At 48.0% G+C, this 16,800-nt stretch overlaps 1 protein-coding gene across 1 annotated transcript in view; it reads right to left on the reverse strand.

The window, feature by feature from the left end:
* UTP15 (UTP15 small subunit processome component) overlaps window positions 1–16,800 on the reverse strand; it is a 280,270-nt gene that overhangs the window by 157,621 nt on the left and 105,849 nt on the right. The window contains exon 8 of the mRNA XM_069224002.1: window positions 14,466–14,601. Coding sequence (XP_069080103.1) covers window positions 14,466–14,601 — 136 coding nt within the window. The remainder of the gene's footprint in view (window positions 1–14,465; window positions 14,602–16,800) is intronic.

A 16,800-nucleotide genomic window follows, 5' to 3' on the forward strand; every position in this document is an offset into this window, starting at 1 on the left:
GTAAGGGGACCACTAGCTCTTGTGAAAGAAGGCTGGGAGAGACCTCTTCATGAGCCTAAACAAGACATAGTGGACAATGTACTTGGCCTAAGTTCAAGGATGGCAGAGTACATGGAAAAGGAAAGTAAAAACATTGAGGCCAGCCAACAGCTCCAGAAGTTTTGGTATGACCAAAAGGCTGCAATGGTTGAATTTCAACCAGGGCAGAAAGTCTGGGTTCTGGAGCCTGTGGCTCTCAGGACAAATGGAGTGGCCCTTACCCAGTGCTAGAAAGGAAGAGTCAGGTCACCTACCTGGTGGACCTAGGCACTAGCAGGAGCCCCACGAGGGTGATCCATGTGAACCGCCTTAAGCTCTTCCATGACAGGGCTGATGTGAATCTGTTGATGGTAACAGATGAGGACCAGGAAGCTGAGAGTGAACCTCTCCCTGATCTCCTCTCATCAAACCCTAAAGATGGCTCAGTTGATGGAGTGATCTATTCAGACACCCTCTCTAGCCAACAGCAATCTGACTGTAGGAAGGTCCTGCAACAGTTTGCTGAGCTCTTTTCCCTAACCCCTGGTCAGACACACCTGTGTACCCATGATCTGGACACAGGAGACAGCTTGATTGTCAAAAACAAAATATTCAGACAGTCTGACCAAGTTAACGAAAGCATCAAAGTGGAAGTCCACAAGATGCTGGAATTGGGAGTCATTGAGCACTCTGACAGCCCCTGGGCTAGCCCAGTGGTCTTAGTCCCCAAACCTCACATCAAAGATGGAAAGAGAGAGATGAGGTTTTGTGGGGACTACAGAGGACTTAATTCTGTCACCAAGACAGATGCCCATCCCATTCCAAGGGCTGATGAACTGATTGACAAATTAGGTGCTGCCAAATTCTTAAGTACCTTTGACTTAACTGCAGGGTACTGGCAAATAAAAATGGCACCTGGAGCAAAAGAGAAAACAGCATTCTCCACACCTGATGGGCATTATCAGTTTACTGTTATGCCCTTTTGTTTAAAGAATGGCCCTGCCACCTTCCAAAGGTTGGTGAATCAAGTCCTTGCTGGTTTGGAGTCCTTTAGTGCAGCTTATCTGGACGATATTGCTGTCTTTAGCTCCAGCTGGCAGGATCACCTGGTCCACCTGAAGAAGGTTTTGAAGGCTCGGCAATCAGCAGGCCTCTCTATCAAGGCATCCAAATGCCAGATAGGGCAGGGAACTGTGGTTTACTTGGGACACCTTGTAGGTGGAGGCCAAGTTCAGCCACTCCAGCCTAAGATCCAGACTATTCTGGACTGGGCAGCTCCAAAAACCCAGACTCAAGTCAGGGCATTCCTTGGCTTGACTGGGTACTACAGAAGGTTTGTGAAGGGATATGGATCCATAGTGACAACCCTCACAGAACTTACCTCCAAGAAAATGCCCAAGAAAGTAAACTGGACTGTAGAATGCCAACAGGCCTTTGACACCCTAAAATAAGCAATGTGCACAGCACCAGTTCTAAAAGCTCCAGATGACTCCAAGCAGTTCATTGTGCAGACAGATGCCTCTGAACATGGGATAGGGGCAGTTTTGTCCCAAACAAATGATGATGGCCTTGACCAGCCTGTTGCTTTCATTAGCAGGAGTTTACTCCCCAGGGAGCAGCGTTGGAGTGCCATTGAGAAGGAGGCCTTTGCTGTGGTTTGGTCCCTGAAGAAGCTGAGACCATACCTCTTTGGTACTCACTTTGTAGTTCAAACTGACCACAGACCTCTCAGATGGCTGATGCACATGAAAGGTGAAAATCCAAGACTGCTGAGGTGGTCCATCTCCCTACAGGGAATGGACTTTATAGTGGAACACAGACCTGGGACTGCCCATGCCAATGCAGATGGCCTTTCCAGGTTCTTCCACTTAGAAAATGAAGACTCTCTTGGGAAAGGTTAGTCTCATCCTCTTTCGTTTGGGGGGGTGGGGGGAGGTTGTGTAAGGAAATGCCTCCTTGGCATGGTTACCCCCTGACTTTTTGCCTTTGCTGATGCTATGTTTTGATTTGAAAGTGTGCTGAGGCCTGCTAACCAGGCCCCAGCACCAGTGTTCTTTCCTTAACCTGTACTTTTGTTTTCACAATTGGCACACCCTGGCATCCAGGTAAGTCCCTTGTAACTGGTACCCCTGGTACCAAGGGCCCTGATGCCAGGGAAGGTCTCTAAGAGATGCAGCATGTCTTATGCCACCCTGGGGACCCCTCACTCAGCACAGACACACTGCTTGCCAGCTTGTGTGTGCTGGTGAGAACAAAACGAGTAAGTCGCATGACACTCCCCTCAGGGTGCCATGCCAACCTCACACTGCCTATGCAGTATAGATAAGTCACCCCTCTAGCAGGCCTTACAGCCCTAAGTCAGGGTGCACTATACCATAGGTGAGGGCACCAGTGCATGAGCACTGTGCCCCTACAGTGTCTAAGCAAAACCTTAGACATTGTAAGTGCAGGGTAGCCATAAGAGTATAGGGTCTGGGAGTCGGTCAACCACGAACTCCACAGCACCATAATGGCTACACTGAAAACTGGGAAGTTTGGTATCAAACTTCTCAGCACAATAAATGCACACTGATGCCAGTGTACATTTTATTGTAACATACACCCCAGAGGGCACCTTAGAGGTGCCCCCTGAAACCTTAACCAACTACCCGTGTAGGCTGACTGGTTTTAGCAGCCTGCCACACTCGAGACATGTTGCTGGCCACATGGGGAGAGTGCCTTTGTCACTCTGTGGCTAGTAACAAAGCCTGTACTGGGTGGAGATGCTTATCACCTCCCCCTTGCAGGAACTGTAACACCTGGCGGTGAGCCTCAAAGGCTCACCTCCTTTGTTACAGCACCCCAGGGCATTCCAGCTAGTGGAGTTGCCCGCCCCCTCCGGCCACTGCCCCACTTTTGGCGGCAAGGCCGGAGGAGATAATGGGAAAAACAAGGAGTCACTGGCCAGTCAGGACAGCCCCTAAGGCAACCTGAGCTGAGGTGACTGACTTTTAGAAATCCTCCATCTTGCAGATGGAGGGTTCCCCCAATAGGGCTAGGAATGTGTTCCCCTCCCCTTGGGAGGAGGCACAAAGAGGGTGTAGCCACCCTCAGGGCTAGTAGCCATTGGCTACTGCCCTCCCAGACCTAAACACACCCCTAAATTCTGTATTTAGGGGCTCCCCTGAACCTAGGAACTCAGATTCCTGCAACCTAAGAAGAAGAGGACTGCTAAGCTGAAAAACCCTGCAGAGAAGACGGCGACACCAACTGCTTTGGCCCCAGCTCTACCGGCCTGTCTCCCCACTCCTAAAGACACTGCTCCAGCGACGCTTTCCCCAGGGACTAGCGACCTCTGAATCCTCAGAGGACTGTCCTGCTCTAGAAGGACCAAGAAACTCCAGAGGACAGCGGCCCTGTTCACCCAAGACTGCAACTTTGTTTCAAAGGAGCAACTTTAAAACAACTACGTTTCCCGCCGGAAGCGTGAGACTTCCTACTCTGCACCCGACGCCCCCGGCTCGACTTGTGGAGACAGAGTTGCCCCCCCTGAGCCCCCACAGCGACGCCTGCAGAGGGAATCCAGAGGCTCCCCCTGACCGCGACTGCCTGTCTCCCAGATCCCGACGCCTGGTAAAGACTCTGCACCCGCAGCCCCCAGGACCTGAAAGATCGGAACGCCAGTGCAGGAGTGACCCCCAGGAGGCCCTCTCCCTTGCCCAGGTGATGGCTACCCCGAGGAGCCCCCCCTTGCCTGCCTGCATCGCTGAAGAGACCCCTTGGTCTCCCATTGAAACCTATTGGAAACCCGACTCGTGTTTGCACACTGCACCCGGCCGCCCCCGTGCTGCTGAGGGTGTACTTTCTGTGCTGACTTGTGTCCCCCCCGGTGCCCTACAAAACCCCCCTGGTCTGCCCTCCGAAGACGGGGGTACCTACATGCTGGCAGACTGGAACCGGGGCACCCCCTTCTCCATTGAAGCCTATGCGTTTTGGGCACCACTTTGACCTCTGCACCTGACCGGCCCCGAGTTGCTGGTGTGGTAACTTTGGGGTTGCTCTGAACCCCCAACGGTGGGCTACCTTGGACCCAAACTTGAACCCCGTAGGTGGTTTACTTACTTGCAAAAACTGACTAACTCTTACTCCCCCCAGGAACTGTTGAAAATTGCACTGTGTCTAATTTTAAAATAGCTATATGTGATTTATTTGAAAACTGTGTATGCTATTCTGATTATTCAAAGTTCCTAAAGTACCTACCTGCAATACCTTTCATTTGAAGTATTACATGTAAAATTTGAACCTGTGGTTCTTAAAATAAACTAAGAAAAGATATTTTTCTATACAAAAACCTATTGGCCTGGAATTGTCTCTGAGTGTGTGTTCCTCATTTATTGCCTGTGTGTATGTACAACAAATGCTTAACACTACTCCTTTGATAAGCCTACTGCTCGACAACACTACCACAAAATAGAGCATTAGTATTATCTCTTTTTGCCACTATCTTACCTCTAAGGTGAACCCTTGGACTCTGTGCATACTATTCCTTACTTTGAAATAGTGCATACAGAGCCAACTTCCTACACTGTTCTTAAATGTTTCGGTTTTCACTAAATAATTTTGGGATTTTTATTGTTTGCATTTCCAGTATATTGCTATTTTATTACTGCATAAATTGCACATTGCCTCAAAGTTAAGCCTGTCTGCTCCGTACCATAGCTACCAGAGGGTTAAGCTCAGGTTTAGTTGGTGAACTTAGTAGTTCCCCTCGGCAAGGACTGGGATTACTACAATAGGTGGATACTTACCTCCCCTCAACTAGAAGCTCAATTTCTTACATGCAGGATTCAATTATCTACTGCAGAATTTGAGGATCCAGCAGTGTATAAAAGCTACTCAAAGGGCATGACCCGGTGCTTGCCTTTGCTCTTCACTGAAAAGAAACCTCTACCTGGGCTCTGCTCTTCGCTGGAGGTCCTCTGTTTGGGTTCTGACTTCACTTGTGTTCCTGGCTCTCCAGCTCAGAAAATCTTCGAATTGCATGCCCAGTTCACCTTCTCTCCTGCTTGAGGCAAATCTTGAAACTAAAAATTCAAATAATTTCCTCGCATTCTTGGATCTCTGACTTTATCCAACACTGTTTTAAGAGGTCCCAGGTTAGTGATAAGCTACGAAGAGTAAGAATATTTTTTGGATCGGAAACTACTGGTGGATTCTTCAATGGCCACTTGCACCTACATATTGAACGCTGCCTCCCCTTATAAGTTGTGTTGAAACAACTGGCTCAAGGGCCTTTGCAGAGTTATTTACAAAGCCTGAGTGAATCTTTGTTTCTGTATGAAGCCTGTAATAGTGGTGCTTTAACAGCTATATATACGTCGCAGAAACAGTCTCACAACTATTTCCTCGGCGCAATCAAAGTGGAGGTACTGCGCCACTGATGTGCTGAGTGTTTACTGTAATGCACAATCAATCAATCAAAAAATGTATGAAGAGCGCTACTCACCCGTAAGGGTCTCAAGGTGCTGGGGGGTGGGCTGCCGTTTACTGTCAGAAAAGCCATGTCTTGAGGTGTTTTCTGAAAGACAGGAGGTCCTGGGTCTTGCGGAGGTTGGTGGGGAGGGAGTTTCAGGTTTTGGGGGCGAGGTAGGCGAAGGATCTGCCTCCTGAGGTGGTGCGTTGGATGTGAGGAACTGTGGCGAGGTCGGCGGAGCGGAGGTGGCGGGTGGGAATGTGTAAGTTCACTCTTTCGTTGAGGTAGGCTGGTCCAGTGTTGTGGAGGGATTTGTGTGCGTGGCTGAGGACTTTGAAGATGACCCTTTTGGCGATAGGAAGCCAGTGGAGGGATCTGAGGTGGGCGGAGATGTGTTCATGGAGTGGGAGATTCAAGATGAGGCGTGCAGCTGCATTTTGGATCCTCTGGAGTTTCTGCTGAAGCTGGACTGTGGTGCCAGCGTAGAGGGCATTTCCGTAGCCTAGCCTGCTGCTGATCAGTTCATGGGTGACGGTCTTTCTAGTTTCTATGGGTATCCATTTGAAGGTTTTTCGCAGTATGCAGAGCGTATTGAAGCAGGAAGAGGTGATCGAGTTGATTTGCTGGGTCATGAAGAGAGAAGAATCTAAGATGACGCCAAGGTTGCGTGCGTGGGTGGCGGGTGTTGGCAGTGGTCCTAGGGTGGTGGGCCACCAGGATTCGTCCCATATTGTTTTGTTGGGGCCAAAGATGATGATGATTTCGGTTTTGTTGGAGTTTAGTTTGAGGTGGCTTGCTGTCATCCATTTGGCGGTGTCTAGGAGTCCAGCTTGGAGGTTAGTCTTGGCGGTAGTGGGGTTCCTGGTGAGGGACATGACGAGCCGAGTGTCTTCTGCGTAGGATAGGATGGTGATTCTGTGTGGGCGGAGGATGTTGGCGAGCGGGGCCCTGTAAATGTTGAAGAGGGCGGGGTTGAGGGAGGGCCCTTGGGGAACTCCGCAGATGATCTTGGTTGCTGGAGATTGGAAGGGAGGCGGACTCTCTGGGTCCTTTCGGCGAGGAAGAAGGCGAGCCAGTCCAGTGCCTTGTGTCAGATTCCTGCGTTCTAGAGGTGTGTACGGAGTATTTGGTGGCAGACCGTGCCGAAGGCTGCGGAGAGGTCCAGGAGGATGAGTACGACGGTCTCACCTTTGTCGACTCTGGTTCTGATGTCGTCAGTACAGTCGAAGAGGGCGGTCTCAGTGCTGTGTTTCTTGCGGAATCCAGACTGGGAGACGTTGTTTTCCTCTAGGAAGTGAGGCAGGCGGGCTTTCACTAACTTCTCAGCGACCTTGGCGGGGAAGGGGAGAAGAGAGATTGGGCGGTAGCTCGTGAGGTCATCAGGGTTTGCTTTGGGTTTTTTCAGGAGTGCTGTTACATCTGCGTGCTTCCAGGGGTCTGTGAAGGTGGCGTAGTCAAAGGTGCTGTTGATTACGGCGCGAAGCTTGGGAGCGATGGTTGGGCTGGCCTTGTTGAAAATGCAGTGGGGGCAGTAGTCCGAGGGGGAGCCTGAGTGGATGGAGTTCATGGTTACTTCGGTTTCTTCGTCGTTGGTGGGGGCCCGTGTGTGTAGTAGGTTGAAGAGGTGGGGTGTATTGTTGGTCGTGTCGGTGTGGTGATGTGAAGCTGTTGTGTATGTCTAAGATTCTGAGGTGGAGGTGGTTGGAGAGGGAGTTGCAGAGGTTATGTGTGTGAGTGGGGTCGATGTTGCAGGATTTGGGTTTGGTGAACTCTTTGATGATGGTAAAGAGTTCCTTGCTGTTATGTGAGTTACTGTTTCTATGCATTCCTTGTAGTAAGCCCTTTTGGTGGTCCTTATGAGTTGGTGGTGTTTGCATATGGTGGTTATGAAGGTGGAGAAGTTGGTCATTGAGGGTTCTGGCGCCAAGTGCAGGTGTTCTGCGCTGTCAAGGGTGTCGATTGTGTTGATGGTAATCTTTATGGTGTTTTTATGTACAATGGTGATGCCACCTCCTGGTTTGTTTAGACGATCTCTACAATGTATTTTGTAGCCTTCTGGGATGGCTATGGCTATGTCGGGCTCAGATGAGGGATTCATCCAAGTTTCCGTGAGGAAGGCAACGTCCTGGGAGTGTGACGTGATCAGGTCCCAGAGTTCGATGGCATGTTTGTGTACGGAGCGGGTGTTTAGGAGTATGTAGTTAAGGTGACTGCGGGGGTAGTGGTGGTGGTGGTGTAGTGGTGCATGATCGTGTTGTTGAGGGGGGTGTTGGTGTTGATGTGTGTTGTGGTAGTGTTGTTGCAGAGCATGCTAGCGTTGTTGTGGGGCTTGGTGTGGTTGGCGTGGGGGTGTTTTTGGTGTTGTCGTTGTGGTGCATGATGGTGTTGCTGTGGGGGGTGTAAGTTTTGTTGTGTGTTTGGGTGTTTTAGAGCGTGCTAGCGTTGTTGTGGGGCGTGTTGGGGTTGGCGTGGAGTGTGTGGGTGTTTAAGGCGTTTGTGGGGGTGCTGGAGAACCGGCAAGCATAGCATGTGAAGGATCCATGTGTGTACTTGTGGTTGGCTTGGGCGCAGGTGGGGTGTAGACCTGAGTTGAGGGCGTGTAGTGTGGTGGCTGAGTAGTGTTGTCAGGGGGGGGGGGGTTAGGGTTGAGAAAACCAGGGGGACCGGCACTGGGCGTAGCCCAGGCGCGGACAGGTGCAGACGGGCTTGCCTTGCTACATGCTGTGGTTCTAGAGTGTTTTGGGGTATTTCTTTAGTTTCTTTAGAACAATACCATTTAAGTGAAAACCACAAAGATAATGAAAATGTCACTTACCCAGTGTACATCTGTTCGTGGCATCAGTCGCAGTAGATTCGCATGTTCTGCAATAGCTCGCCATCTGGTGTTGGGCCGGAGTGTTACAAGTTGTTTTTCTTCGAAGAAGTCTTTCGAGTCACGGGACCGAGTGACTCCTCCTTTTGTCTCCATTGCGCATGGGCGTCGACTCCATCTTCGATTGTTTTTCCCCGCAGAGGGTGAGGTAGGAGTTGAATTGTAGTAATAGTGCCCATGCAATGGAGTGACTAAGTATGCACCTATTTAAGGTTGAGATGATACATATAGAAATAATTGAAGGTAACTTCCAAACTGCTACAGGCTCCCGGGGAGGCGGGTGGGCACATGCGAATCTACTGCGACTGATGCCACGAACAGATGTACACTGGGTAAGTGACATTTTCAGTTCGATGGCATCTGTCGCTGTAGATACGCATGTTCTGCATAGACTAGTAAGCAGTTATTTCCCCAAAAGCGGTGGATCAGCCTGTAGGAGTGGAAGTAGTCTGAAATAATGTCCTTAATACGGCTTGACCTACTGTGGCTTGTTGTGCGGATAACACGTCTACACAGTAGTGCTTGGTGAATGTGTGAGGCGTAGACCATGTGGCTGCCTTACATATTTCTTGCATTGGGATGTTTCCTAGAAAGGCCATGGTAGCACCTTTCTTTCTGGTTGAGTGTGCCCTTGGTGTAATGGGCAGCTGTCGTTTAGCTTTAAGGTAGCAGATTTGGATGCATTTAACTATCCATCTGGCTATACCTTGTTTTGAAATTGGGTTTCCTGCATGAGGTTTTTGAAATGCAATAAAGAGTTGTTTAGTCTTTCTGATGTTTTTTGTTCTGTCAATGTAATACATCAATGCTCTTTTGACATCTAATGTATGTAGTGCCCTTTCAGCTACGGTATCTGGCTGTGGAAAGAACACTGGAAGTTCCACTGTTTGATTTAGATGGAACGGTGAAATAACCTTTGGCAAAAATTTAGGATTGGTCCTTAGGACGACTTTATTTTTGTGTAGTTGTATAAAAGGTTCCTGTATAGTAAACGCCTGAATCTCGCTTACTCTTCTCAGGGAAGTAATGGCGATGAGAAATGCCACCTTCCAGGTTAGGAACTGTATATCGCAGGAGTGCATGGGTTCAAAAGGTGGACCCATAAGTCTAGTTAGGACAACATTTAGGTTCCATGAAGGAACAGGTAGTGTTCTTGGTGGTATAATTCTCCTAAGGCCCTCCATGAATGCTTTAATGACTGGTATTCTAAATAGGGAAGTTGAATAGGTAGTCTGCAGGTATGCAGATATTGCTGCAAGGTGAATCTTAATGGAAGAGAAAGCTAGGTTAGATTTTTGTAAGTGAAGCAAGTAACCCACTACATGTTCTGGAGTTGTGTGTAATGGTTGTATTTGATTAATATGGCAGTAGCAAACAAACCTCTTCCATTTACTTGCATAGCAGTGCCTGGTGGATGGCCTTCTTGCTTGTTTTATGACTTCCATACATTCTTGGGTAAGTTGTAAGTGCCCGAATTCTAGGATTTCAGGAGCCAGATTGCTAGATTCAGCGATGCTGGATCTGGGTGTCTGATCTTTTGGTTGTGCTGTGTCAACAGATCTGGCCTGTTGGGCAATTTGATGCAGGGTACCACTGATAGGTCTAGCAGCGTTGTGTACCAGGGTTGCCTTGCCCAAGTTGGTGCTATCAATATGAGTTTGAGTTTGCTTTGACTGAGTTTGTTTACCAGGTAAGGAAGGAGAGGGAGAGGAGGAAAAGCGTAAGCAAATATCCCTGACCAGTTCATCCATAGGGCATTGCCTTGGGATTGTTTGTGTGGGTACCTGGATGCAAAGTTTTGGCATTTTGCGTTCTCCCTTGTCGCAAACAAGTCTATCTGAGGTGTTCCCCAGAGTTTGAAATAAGTGTTCAGAATTTGGGGGTGAATTTCCCATTCGTGGACCTGTTGGTGATCTCGAGAGAGATTGTCTGCGAGTTGATTTTGTATCCCTGGTATAAACTGTGCAATTAGGCGAATTTGGTTGTGAATTGCCCAATGCCAAATTTTTTGTGCTAGCAGGCTTAACTGCGTGGAGTGCGTCCCTCCCTGCTTGTTTAGATAATACATTGTTGTCATGTTGTCTGTTTTGACGAGAATGTATTTGTGAACTATTATTGGTTGGAAAGCTTTTAGTGCTTGAAAAACTGCTAGAAGTTCTAGGTGATTGATATGCAGTTTTGTTTGATGTACGTTCCATTGTCCTTGTATGCTGTGTTGATCGAGGTGTGCTCCCCACCCTGTCATGGAAGCATCTGTTGTTATTACGTATTGTGGCACTGGGTCTTGGAAAGGCCGCCCCTTGTTTAAATTTATGTTGTTCCACCACAGAAGCGAGAGGTAAGTTTGGCGGTCTATTAACACCAGATCTAGAAGGTGACCCTGTGCTTGAGACCACTGTGATGCTAGGCATTGTTGTAAGGGCCTCATGTGCAGTCTTGCGTTTGGGACAATGGCTATGCATGATGACATCATGCCTAGGAGTTGTAATACCATCATCTTTGCCTGTATCTTTTGTGTTGGATACATGCGTTGTATGATGGTGTTGAAATTTTGAATTCTTTGTGGACTTGGAGTGGCTACTCCCTTTGATGTGTCTATTATGGCTCCCAGGTATTGTTGTACCTTGCGTGGCAGAATTTTGGATTTTGTGAAATTGACGGTGAACCCGAGTTTGAAGAGGGTTTGTATGATCCGATTTGTGTGATTTGAGCACTGTATGAACGAATGGGCCTTGATTAGCCAGTCGTCCAAATATGGGAACACATGTATTTGCTGCCTTCTTATGTGTGCAGCGACTACCGCTAGACATTTGGTAAAGACTCTTGGTGCGGTTGTTAATCCGAAAGGCAGTACCTTGAATTGGTAATGTAATCCTTTGAATACAAACCTTAGGTATTTCCTGTGAGATGGGTGTATTGGTATATGGAAATAAGCATCCTTGAGGTCTAAAGTTGCCATGTAGTCGTGTAGTTTTAGCAATGGCAATACTTCTTGTAGTGTGACCATGTGGAAGTGGTCTGATTTGATGAAAGTGTTCACTACTCTGAGGTCTAGGATTGGTCTCAGCGTTTTGTCCTTCTTTGGTATCAGAAAGTACAGTGAGTAAACTCCTGTGTTTATTTGTGTGTTTGGCACTAATTCGATTGCATTCTTTTGCAATAGTGCCTGCACTTCTATCTCCAGGAGATTGGAATGGTGTGTTGTTAAATTTTGTGCTTTTGGTGGTATGTTTGGAGGGAATTGTAGAAATTCTATGCAATAACCATGTTGGATAATTGCTAGAACCCAAGTGTCTGTAGTGATTTCCTCCCATGCTTTGTAATAATGACCTATTCTTCCCCCCACTGGTGTTGTGTGGAGGGGGTGAGTGACATGTGAGTCATTGTTTAGTAGTAGGGGTTTTGGGGCTTTGAAATCTCCCTCTATTTCTAGGGAATTGCCCTCCTCTATATTGTCCCCGAAAACCTCCTCTATACTGTCCCTGGTAAGTGGACGGTGTTGCTTGTGAGGTGCTGGCTTGTGTGCTTTGACCCCGAAACCCCCCTCGAAAGGGCGTTTTACGGAATGTGCTGTAATTCCCTCTGCTCTGCGGGGAGTAGAGTGCGCCCATGGCTTTGGCAGTGTCCGTATCTTTTTTGAGTTTCTCAATCGCGGTGTCCACTTCTGGACCGAACAGTTCTTTTTCATTAAAAGTCATATTGAGAACTGCTTGTTGAATCTCTGGTTTAAATCCAGACGTTCGGAGCCATGCATGCCGTCTGATAGTTACAGATGTATTAATTGTCCGTGCAGCTGTATCTGCAGCGTCCATGGAGGAACGTATCTGGTTGTTGGAGATGGTCTGTCCCTCCTCAACCACTTGTTTCGCCCTATTTTGGAAGTCCTTGGGCAGATGTTCAATGAGATGTTGCATCTCGTCCCAGTGGGCTCTGTCATAGCGCGCAAGTAGTGCCTGGGAGTTCGCGATGCGCAACTGGTTTGCAGCTTGTGCTGCGACTCTTTTACCAGCTGCATCGAACTTGCGGCTTTCTTTATCTGGGGGTGGTGCATCTCCAGATGTGTGAGAGTTGGCCCTTTTCCTAGCTGCTCCTACAACAACAGAGTCTGGTGGCAGCTGTGTAGTGATGAAAACCGGGTCCGTAGGAGGCGGCTTATACTTCTTTTCCACCCTTGGTGTGATTGCCCTACTTTTGACCGGCTCCTTAAATATGTCTTTTGCGTGCCGGAGCATACCAGGGAGCATAGGCAGGCTTTGGTAGGAGCTGTGGGTGGAGGAGAGTGTGTTGAACAAGAAATCATCCTCGACCTGTTCTGAGTGGAGGCTTACGTTATGAAATTGTGCTGCTCTAGCCACCACCTGAGAGTACGCGGTGCTGTCTTCTGGTGGAGATGGCTTTGTAGGGTAGGCCTCCGGGCTGTTATCTGACACTGGGGCGTCGTATAGGTCCCATGCGTCCTGATCTTGGTCACCCTGGCTCATGGTGGTGTGAGCTGGGGAGTGAGATGGAGTTTGTGCTGGTGAAACGTTAATCACGGGCGGAGGAGAGGGTGGTGGTGTAATTCTTTTAACCACTTTTGGTTGTGGTGCTTGTTCCGTCTGGAACTCCAACCTTCTCTTTCTCCTAATGGGGGGAAGGGTGCTTATTTTTCCTGTCCCCTGCTGAATGAAGATACGCTTTTGCGTATGGTCCACATCAGTTGCTTGTAGCTCTTCCTCAAACCTATGCTTTTGCATTTGGGAGGTTAGCGAGTGCTCTTCTGTATAAGAGCCTGAAGCTGGGTCGCTTGCAGTTTGTTTCGGCGTTGAAACTTTGTCTGCGTGTTTTTTCGGCTCCGAGGTGACTTTTTTCCTTTTCGGGGCCGAAACCTCTCGGCGTCGATCTGTTTCGGTGCCGCTGTCTCGGCGTCGAGCCGTGTCCACACCGGCATCTCGGTGTCGAGGCTTGTCTCCAGCACTTTCTCGGTCCCGAGAAGGCTGCGTGCCGGTGTCTCGACCGGAGTCGGACGATCTCGGCACTGTTTTGGCCTTTTTCGGTGCCGACGGTCGGTCACCGAATTTATGGGTCGAGCCATGGCCTGGTGGCAGTGGCGTCCCCTGGGCCTTGTAAATGTTTCTCTGTGTGGTTTTCGACGTCTTACTCACGGTTTGTGTATCGTCGAATCCTTCGGAGTCTGAGTCTTGGATCGAGAAGGTACCTTCTTCTTCCTGTTCCTCGAACTCCCGTTGGGCTGTCGGTGCGGACGCCATTTGAAGTCTTCTGGCTCGACGGTCTCGGAGTGTTTTTCGGGACCGGAACGCACGACAGGCCTCGCAGGTGTCTTCGCTGTGCTCAGGTGACAGGCACAGGTTGCAGACCAAGTGTTGGTCTGTGTAGGGGTATTTATTGTGGCATTTGGGGCAGAAACGAAACAGGGTCCGTTCCATCGGCGTTCTTCAGCACGCGGTCGGGCCGACCAGGCCCCGACGGAGGATCGAAAAACTACCCCGAAGGGCACCGGAGCTCTTCGATCTTCGATGCGGTGTGGAATCTAAGTACGCCGATCCCGAACGCAACAATACCGACGAAAATCTTCCGAAATTAGCAAATTTTCCGTTCCGAAACTCGGAGCGACAGGAACACGTCCGAACCCGATGGCGGAAAAAAAACAATCGAAGATGGAGTCGACGCCCATGCGCAATGGAGACAAAAGGAGGAGTCACTCGGTCCCGTGACTCGAAAGACTTCTTCGAAGAAAAACAACTTGTAACACTCCGGCCCAACACCAGATGGCGAGCTATTGCAGAACATGCGTATCTACAGCGACAGATGCCATCGAACATACAATTTCATGAAACTTAAATATATATACAATATTTATCTATGAGTCTGTAGGTTGTAGTTATACCCATGCTTCAAGCATGGTGCTTCAAACATGTGAGCTTCAAGCTCACAAATATAATCATGCACTTCTTGCCAAGTAAAACTCCAATACTATATTTTGGGTGGAGTTCAGTTCACATAATCTTCAGAAGCTTAAATAAATACACACATTTGACAACTGTATCATAAACATTTTTCCCAACATGCAAAAAAAAAAAGCAGACTCCTAAAAACAGATAAAGGAAAACTGACAAAACTCACCTATCCAATGAACCAGACAGCAGCCTATGTCCTGAGCTGCTTAGGCACAGACTGGTAACAGTTTTGTGATGATTTCTCAGGGACACAAGCAACTGACCTCCCCTTAACATGTCCCAGATCTTAACATATCGACCTCCTTTATGATGGAAATAAAACAAAGTTTAATGTATAACAATATACGTAGAAATAGACATTTTCATAGTAGCTAAATGTTAGAAGGTCCATTTACTTTGTTTCTCTCCTACATGTGACAAAACCCACTTAACCTGTCTCCAGATGAATCCTCAAATTCTCACTTCTGCTGTTCACTAATTTGTTGCAACAATTCCTACTTCTCTGAACTTTACGAATGCTGGTTAGTATTTATGAAAAGGAGGCATGTGTGAAACAATGGTCAAAACAAAGAAGATATCAAGATACTTTGGCAAAGTAGGATACATTTTCTTTCAACATACATAGCAACAATCAACGAAACATCACAAATACCAATGAAAAACGTTATATCGCAGGAGGTAATCGTTACTTTTATTCATAGTATGCATCAAAAACAAGCATTGGCAAAGTCAATGGACTGTGTCTTATTGCCCTGTAGGGGTTATCAATTACTTTTGCCTATGGTGTTTAGGTTCAGCAATAAAAAAAAATAGAAGGAAAGTAATAAGATAGGAAGTGGTGCCATGGTATAGTTGTCTTGTTATTCTGTATGTGTGCATCTGCATTATGATGTACTTCAATTGGAAAATTAAAACATAATGTAATTTTATTAGCTGGAAAATTCTTTCGGTAATGCAGCAAATGGAACCAAACGACAGCTGGCATTTCCTTCACAAAAAAGGTAAAAATGAATAAATGGATGAGGATATTCAATGCGTGCTTTCAGAGTGGGCGGCCACCTGTGACACCAGCTATTCAGTTTCCGCATTTACTATGTTCCTGTGAGTCATAGCTTCTCATACGCTGTATTTTGCCTGCCAATGTAGCCATGAACATACCCAGATATGCCTTTCATCTCCGCCAGCTGTACCCTTGTTGCCTTCACCCACTGCAATGTATCTGTACCATTCTGCTCTCTTATGTGGTGTGGTGTTTTACCGGCTGCAATCTAGAGTTTACCACTTACACCCTCTGCCAACCCCGATATTCCTTTGTATCTACCACCCCTTACCCTATGGACGAAGTTTGAAGATTTTCCCTTGGCCTGGGCTTTCCTGTCCCTCAAACAGTGTGGTTGGTATCAGTGTCTGCATCTGTTACTGTCTTCCTGATTTCAGGCAAGTAAATTTGTTTTGTGTATGGCCAATCAATGAGCCTCAGACACCAAAGCTCTAGCCCTTGCTAGAAAGCATGGAAAACTGTATTTAAAACAAAAAAGAAATTACGATTGCTGACTGTGCCTACCGCTTTGATGGATAGGTTATGTTGCTTTCCTCTCAGGGATTAGGTACTACATTTGCTGTGTAAACAGTGTATGCATGTGTGTAAAGAAATGCCTCCTTGGCATGGTTACCCCCTGACTTTTTGCCTTTGCTGATGCTATGTTTTGATTTGAAAGTGTGCTGAGGCCTGCTAACCAGGCTCCAGCACCAGTGTTCTTTCCCTAACCTGTACTTTTGTTTTCACAATTGGCACACCCTGGCATCCAGGTAAGACCCTTGTAACTGGTACCCCTGGTACCAAGGGCCCTGATGCCAGGGAAGGTCTCTACGGGCTGCAGCATATCTTATGCCACCCTGGGGACCCCTCACTCAGCACAGACACACTGCTTCCCAGCTTGTGTGTGCTGGTGAGGACAAAACGAGTAAGTCGACATGGCACTCCCCTCAGGGTGCCATGCCAACCTCACACTGCCTATGCAGTATAAATAAGTCACCCCTCTAGCAGGCCTTACAGCCCTAAGTCAGGGTGCACTATACCATAGGTGAGGGCACCAGTGCATTAGCACTGTGCCCCTACAGTGTCTAAGCAAAACCTTAGACACTGTAAGTGCAGGGTAGCCATAAGAATATATGGTCTGGGAGTCTGTCAACCACGAACTCCACAGCACCATAATGGCTACACTGAAAACTGGGAAGTTTGGTATCAAACTTCTCAGCACAATAAATGCACACTGATGCCAGTGTACATTTTATTGTAAAATACACCCCAGAGGGCACCGTAGAGGTGCCCCCTGAAACCTTAACCAACTACCCGTGTAGGCTGACTGGTTTTAGCAGCCTGCCACACTCGAGACATGTTGCTGGCCACATGGGGAGAGTGCCTTTGTCACTCTGTGGCTAGTAACAAAGCCTGCACTGGGTGGAGATGCTATCACCTCCCCCAGGCAGGAGCTGTAACA

The sequence above is a fragment of the Pleurodeles waltl genome, chromosome 1_1 (assembly GCF_031143425.1).
Source record: "Pleurodeles waltl isolate 20211129_DDA chromosome 1_1, aPleWal1.hap1.20221129, whole genome shotgun sequence".
Classification (NCBI taxonomy): Eukaryota; Metazoa; Chordata; class Amphibia; order Caudata; family Salamandridae; genus Pleurodeles; species Pleurodeles waltl.